The sequence below is a fragment of the Gracilinanus agilis genome, chromosome 4, assembly GCF_016433145.1.
Source record: "Gracilinanus agilis isolate LMUSP501 chromosome 4, AgileGrace, whole genome shotgun sequence".
Taxonomy (NCBI): Eukaryota; Metazoa; Chordata; class Mammalia; order Didelphimorphia; family Didelphidae; genus Gracilinanus; species Gracilinanus agilis.
This window is the reverse complement of record NC_058133.1, coordinates 226,774,545-226,781,728: the sequence shown is the minus strand read 5'-3', so window position 1 is coordinate 226,781,728 and position 7,184 is coordinate 226,774,545. Positions and strand designations below refer to the sequence as shown.

General features: G+C 40.6%; 1 protein-coding gene across 1 annotated transcript; it reads right to left on the bottom strand.

Moving 5' to 3' along the window:
- Window positions 1-3,807: 3,807 nt before the first annotated feature.
- ALYREF (Aly/REF export factor) lies at window positions 3,808-7,126 on the bottom strand. Its single transcript, XM_044675163.1, has 5 exons — window positions 6,797-7,126; window positions 5,237-5,384; window positions 4,586-4,649; window positions 4,303-4,480; window positions 3,808-4,103 (listed from the first exon to the last, which is right to left on the bottom strand). Exons 1-5 carry the CDS (start codon window positions 7,124-7,126, stop codon window positions 4,089-4,091), a joined length of 735 nt encoding a protein of 244 aa, XP_044531098.1. The 3' UTR covers window positions 3,808-4,088.
- Window positions 7,127-7,184: the final 58 nt, after the last annotated feature.

Here is a 7,184-nt window from a genome sequence, read left to right as displayed (position 1 = left end):
CGGTAAATTAACACAAATATAAGACCACCTAGAATCATTCCCTAATTTATAAGTAGTCAAAGAATATAAACAAAAAGTTCTCAAAAGAATTGAAAATTATTAGCAAACATATAAAAGTGTTTCAGATCACTAAAAATCTAAGTTTTTACTTTATGCCCAGCAAATTGGCTAAAAAGATAACAAAAGATGGCAATTATTGATATTTGAAGGACTGGGGAAAGATAGGCATGCTAATATAATACATTGTTAAAGCAATTTGGAATCCTTCAAGAAAAGTAAGTAAAATGTTTATACCCTTTGTTAAACATATATCCCAAGATCAAAAACAAAAAACCGAGCAAGGTTAGTTCCCATTGATTAAATGGCTATACAAAGTGTGGTTCACGAATGTAATAAAATAACATTGTTGAATAAGAAACTACATATGTGAAGAATTCAAAATATGGGAAGTTATGAATTCATGCAGTGAAATAAGTAGAACCAGGAATACAACATACACAATAATTACAATGTGAATGGAAGGGGGAAAAGAGGAAAACATTTATATAGTACCTACCATGTGCCAGGAATTAGTGCTAAGTGCTTACACAAATATTATCTCATTTGATATGGAAAGAAAAGTTGCAACTGAACACTATAATTATGATGACCAGAATTGCATCTACCTCTCCTCATTCTTTGCAGAGGTGGGGAATCATGGATATACAATATTGCTTATACTATCATTTGCTGATTGACTATGGATTTTTTCCTTGTCTTTTAATAATTGTTAAAATTTTTGTTCATTGGATAGGAAAGGTAAGTGATTGACCTCTGGGACATGACTGTGATATGTAACCTTTTAAAATTTTGCCAATAAATATGATTAAAAATAAATTTAAAAATAAAATTAAGGTGGAACATTTTTTGAAATGCTTACTTTGTGCCCTGCACATAGCAAGTGACTGATAACATAAATGATTAAGTTGTTTGAAATGCATCAAGAAATGGGCAATGGAAATGTAAGGATCTGACCTGTCCACTACCTTAGCCCCAGACGCTTTTTTGGCCTTCTATTTCTTATGATAATTTCTGAAGCCAGAAGGCATTCAGTCATTTCATTTCCTATTAAACAGCTGCCCTACTAGAGCATTCCTTTAAATGTTTAAGAAACAGAAGTTCTCCTTGGCTTGCCTGTTCATATAATAAATAAATTTACAACATCTTTCATTAACTGTTTTACCTTTTGATCCTTTCTTCTAATATATACCATTCATTGGGCCAGGAATAGTGTTCTCAAAAAGTGATTCACATTGTGACCTAATTGCTTCCAAGTGCTTAAATATTCTATCTCTGCTGCTCTCATTCTATTAACCATTCTACTTAGAAATCCTCAATATATGAAGGGAAGTTTTTCTTGGTTTATTTGCTAAAGTTTATTCTTTGTGACTGGGAGTATCTGAACATTATGATTTCAATCCATCCATTTTTATAATTCCCTTTTTCCTGGGAACTCTTCTGGCAAATCACTTGAAAAAGAAAATGCTTTATCCTACCAATTATGAACAGAGTGAAAAGAATTAGACTCTCAGTCAGAAGACCTGGGTTCTAGCTCCAATTCTATCCATCACTAACTCAGCTGTGAGACCTCTGGCCAAGACACTGAACCTGTTTAGACCTAAGCCTTTGATTCCAAACTGCTAAATGGTTAATAATTGCTTTGTCTACCATCCAGATTATCATGAAGGCAAGGACTCAGTAGCTATCTCATTAAATCCATAGCAGAAAAATAAATCCTACTAGAGAACTGATCTGTGTTTTCAATGAGGGAAAATCTACCACCTCTTGAAGAAATCCACTCCTTTAAAAAACAAACAAAAAGCTCTCTAATTGTTAGCAAGTTTTCCCTGCTATCATGTCTAAAATCACCACTTCAAAATTCCCACTTATTGCTTCTAGAGTTCTGAACTCTGGGAACAATCAGAACAAATTTAGTACCTCCTTCACAGTTTAGCCCTTAAAGTATTTTTAAGATAGCTCTCATGCTCCCAAATTTTCTTAAAGGAAAACATTTCCATTAACTTCCATTTATCCTCAATATGGCCTGGACTCAAGACCCTTCACTATTGCTTGCCCTTTTCCAGATATCTTCTAGTTTTTCAACCATCATTGTGGCACCCAGCATTTAACACAGTATGCTGAACATGGTCTTACTAATGTTGAGTACAAAGTGACTACAATCTTATTTCTTAACATAGCTAAGGATAACAAAAGATTTTTTTGGCTGTCATGTATCCCATAGTTAGCAATCCACTAAAAAATTCTAGGTACCGTTCAAACTAAAGTTCTACATATGCCCCCATCTTGTATTTTAAAAAATCCAACTCTTAAAGACTATACTTATCACCATTATATTTCTTATCACTTAGGGATCATACAAAGTTGCTCAGTCTTGATCCAAGGCCAAGAGCCAACAGGGGTAAGGCCAGTAATTTCTTACTTTAATCTTTCCCTTTGGATTCCTAACAAGTAGAGGTTCAGAATTTCTACTTTGAGCTGTTTGGTGGAGTAAAATATTCAAATGACTTCCACATTCTGTACTAGCTCCCATGAAATAAAAGGAAAGCTACTAAAGGAAGGCCACAGACTTCATGACAATTAGGCATTAAAAGGGTTACCCATTTAGTCAAATTTCCTACTTTTAGCATGACTCATGGCAGTCCAAGTGATGCCATTGAGACTTTTTGAGCACAGTGCTCCTTGAACCACATGAACTTCCACTGGCTTCATATTCATAGGACACTAGCTTTGTTCTGTTGAGAAAAAGGCCTCTGGCATGCATGTAGTCCTGGTAAAAGCCTGACATCCTTAAATCCTTAATCCAATTCATAATATTGGTGAGCTGGGGCTTTACCAGATCAGCTCACTCTCACAGAAATCCCAAACATTTTATAAATAATTCCTGAGTATGCAAGGAGTATTTTTTTTCCCTTTTGAATATTCCAGTGAACTACAAAGCACAGAGATAAAAACAATTTAAGATTCAGTTGTCCTACTACTGTACAAAAAAAAATTCCCTCTGAACAAGGGTGCGGGTGCTTGAGTTTACTTTAAAGATGGTAGAAAAGGGAAGAGGCAGGAAATCTGAAAAATGAGCTGCTAATTTACCTTTGCTATAGAAATACAGGGAACACAGATGCAGCTTTATTACTGAACTGGGGTATTCTGGCCTAGGACCAGAATCGGCACTGTTCAAAGCAGAATAAGTAAATGTCAGCTTTCCCTACCCTAGTTTTTCACAGGCCATCCTGTCCACTGTAGACCACAGCTTCCCAGATAGGGGGTAATATGCTCTATCTGTCCCAGAAAGAAGCTAACTGTCTCCTAATTCCTTGTCCCATAAAGCATAAAAAAAAAAAAAAACCCATAGGAAAAGCCAGGATTGTTGCAAGATTTAAAAATAAAAGTAAACTCTAGGCTATCAAAAACTTTTCAGTTTCAAATCTTGACTGAAACTCCCCTTTTACTCCACGCTTAAAAGTATATTTCAACATGGTCTCATGTTGAATACATTTATTATCATTTTTTCATAACCCATCCACCCTTTTGAACCTCACCTCTAAATACATGTGACCCTCACTATGTACCTCTGGGCCAGAAATAGAGTTCTCAAAATAAGATTCAGTTTTTGAATGGCATGGTAAGACCAAATAACAGTCCCAATGGGGGCTATTCATTCAGTCTACTTAACAACATACCAACTCAGACATGAAAGTTGTGCGCCACGTACACAGCCCACTAATAGTGGGATGAAGCAAACAGTTCCACTTCTACACACATTTCTATTTTATTATGGCAAAGGTGAAAACGCCACCTCCTCCACAACAGCAACCAGTAAAATTTATCCCAAAAATAACTTGGTACAAAACAGGTCTGTTTCAGAATTAAAAAAAAAACCTTTACATGAGTTTTAAATCCTATTTCGAAACATAAAAGAAACAAATCCATCATTGATAGCAGAGCCACAGTCCTCTACTCCACCCTCCAGCAAGAAGGGTAAAGAATGAGATTCCTGGGTCCTGTTCCATGCAGGGAATATGTTGGCTAGTTTAACTGGTATCCATCTGAAAGAAACAGTAAAAAAGCACTATCAGAAGAATATCCTAACACACAGCAAAAAGTAGCTCAGGTTAAGTCTGAGAGTGCTTCACCTCAACCATCTGACTTGCTGTCTCTCTGAGAGACGGTGGCTATTGGAAAGGGGATATTTCCAACCCAGTTCTGGAACCACTTCCCACCCCACCTACCTATCCTGGTACTTACCCTGGCATTATAAGCATCCAACTGTGCATCTAGTTCTTCTGCGGAAAGCTGTTGTTTCGAATTTCTTCCAGTCCCTCTGCCTCGTCCTCTATTGCCTCCACGACTGCCTCTCCGGGTGCCGCCCCCACCACCAAAACCTCCAGAGCCACGGTTTCTAGTCATTCCACCTCTATTTACACTAAATGCAAAAAATAAAATAAACAGCATTCACTCTCACATATCTGGAAATGGCTCTCCAAAAGATTATACATTCTGACTCTATTCCACAAAACAAAGAACTAACCTCTGTGCAGGTCTTCGTTGTGTATCAATCTGTGATGTAACAAGCTGAATATTCATAGGGCGACCTATGGGAGAGGAAGGGGAAAGAAACATCAGTCACTCTTCTACGGAAAAAGTATATAATGCTAGCAATGTTCTAGGCTCCATGCAAATAATACTGGATGGGGTCCTTGCTGTCTCATTCTAAATGCAAACATGGGAAAAGACTGGAAAATATTTGAGAAAGACAAATGGCAAGAGAAACCACCAACCTTCTCTTTGACAAAGTTATAACTGGGCAAATATTCAATAATTTTTTCTTTGGTGGATATGGGTGAAAGAGGGAAATACGCCTGGCTGACCTAGTGGGAAAAAGATCCAGTACCTTTTTCTTTATCAATTTAGCCCCGTTCTTTGAGGTGTACTATGGTGGTTCTGGGAAGGCCTCACAGAAGTGAATCTTCAGGAAGGATCTGAAGGAGGGGGTCACAAGAGGTTGGTCCAGATGTATGGGGCAGCACGAAAGGTGGCAGAACGGAAGAGAGAGACAAAGCGGGCAAATGCAAAGTGTGCTCGGCCAGAGTGGGCAAATCATTCCTACATGGGCAGATGACAGCCCCACAATCACAAAATGTAGCACCCAAGCCCTTCAATGATAGAAGGCTCAACTTACCATCCAAGGGGACACCGTTATACTGTTTCATGGCCTTCAGAGCATCTGCTTTTCGCTCAAAGTGAACATCTGCTGTTCCTAAGCTCCGGCCAGACCGATCATAATGTACAGCTGCCTTTTTCAGAGTTCCGAATTCAGCAAATAGTTCCTAAAAATTAGGAAAGAAAAGCAAAATAATATGACTCTCCTATAGTATCCAAGGAAGAGGATCCCTGTAATATTTGCTTTAGATTTTAGGTTCCAGGAAGGGAAAAAAAAATCTAGGGGGTAGAGGGTGTGGGGAGTGTTACAGCAACTTCCAAAAGCAGCTGGGCCTGTCTGGGGTCCTACCAATGTTGGGGCATGCCATCTGTATGATGCTATGGGCCAAAGAGTGCTTTGCCCAGTGGTTAAGGGTATAACAATCCGCAGCTGTCTTTTCAGATAAAAAAACACTCTCTTAACAAAAGAGTGTTCTAAGAAATGATGAAAATTTCCAGGTCACAGAGCAAGGGAAACTTTTCAGGCCACTAGAACAGATTTAAGGGCCCATTAATTCAGTAGACCTGATCCCAAACCCACCCCCAGAAGGCAGATTCTGGCTCACCTGCGTTTCCCTCTCCTCCTACTCAAGCCTGCCGCAAAAGTCTGACGTCAAGCGCTGCCATGGAAACCGCCCTGACCTCACGGCAGGCTGGGAGTTGGAGAGGGAACCCAGAGTGTGGGGATACTCGGGCCGCAGGCACACAGCGGGAAGTGGAGTTCACCAAAAGCGGTTTCCAGTGGATGCCAGAAACCACCTTAAAAAGAGTGTTGACACACCATGAGTGCTTGTCTGCCTTGCTCTGTCTTCCCCACAGCAAAGCCAGGTGGCTGGGCTCTAGGAAGTGTGACCCAGGAAGGCCTAGTATCCAGTCCCAGCCATCTCCAATCTCCAAAGTTTTACTCTCCAGAAAGAAGTTTCTTAACAAGAGTTGGTTGGTTTCTTTCTTTCTTTTTTTCAAAGTGCTGTTTTTTATTTAATCTAAAACCAGATGCTTTGTGGAAAATCATATCAATAACAGAAGAACTGACATTGGGCTTATTTTGTTTAGAAAGTCAACTAGGCTTACAAGGCTGCAATAAAGGGAAATAAAACAGCCCCAGAAAAATTAGACTTCCTCTCTCAACAAATCCAGCATTTTCAGCACAAAATGAATTACCTAAAAATCTGTCCAGATTCAATCATCACTCAATCAGGCTCAGCTTAATAATTTTTGCCTTCTGGAACAAGATAAACTCTATCTTGGAAGCAAAAGAAATCGACTACAAAGTGCACGAGTAAATTCCATTCTTCTCACAGCACCCCGAACTCTAAGCCATTGCAAAAACATTAAAGGATAGGAACAATCTTTTCTACAGAGAGATAAGGACAAGTCACCCCCAGGGCCGGGTAGGGATGGTGATGGTGCACCCACCTTTCTTAAAGCACGGGGGGGATGGGGTGATCTTATAAGCCTGGGGGTGGGTTGAACATCAAGAAGCATGATCTAAGCAGGGGACTTAGCCCCCAACAAGTAGTGGAACCTCCATATCCCTTACCTGAATATCCGCATCTGAGACCCCAAAATCCAGATTGGAGACCAGCAATTTCCCACCGGTCTCTACGCCGGCCCCGCCTCCAAAACCGCTGTCGAACAGGTCGTGTTGCCATTTATCTGGAAGCTGTTTTGGCTGTAACAAATACAAAGGTTGGTGAGTGGTCCCCCCCCACCCCGGCCGGGGCCTGGTGGGTTCCTCTTTTCCTCCCTCTACCCCGCCCCCCACCCCCCCGCAGCTTGCTGCCTGGGGCGAGGGGGAGCCGGCCTCCTTCCCGCCCCCACGTTCCCGCCGCCCAAAGAAGGCCCCAGTTCCCGCCCGCGGGGTCGCCATGAGGCTCCAAGCCTTGGGCCTAGGTGGCCCAGAAGAAACAAAAGACCTCAGGGGTGGG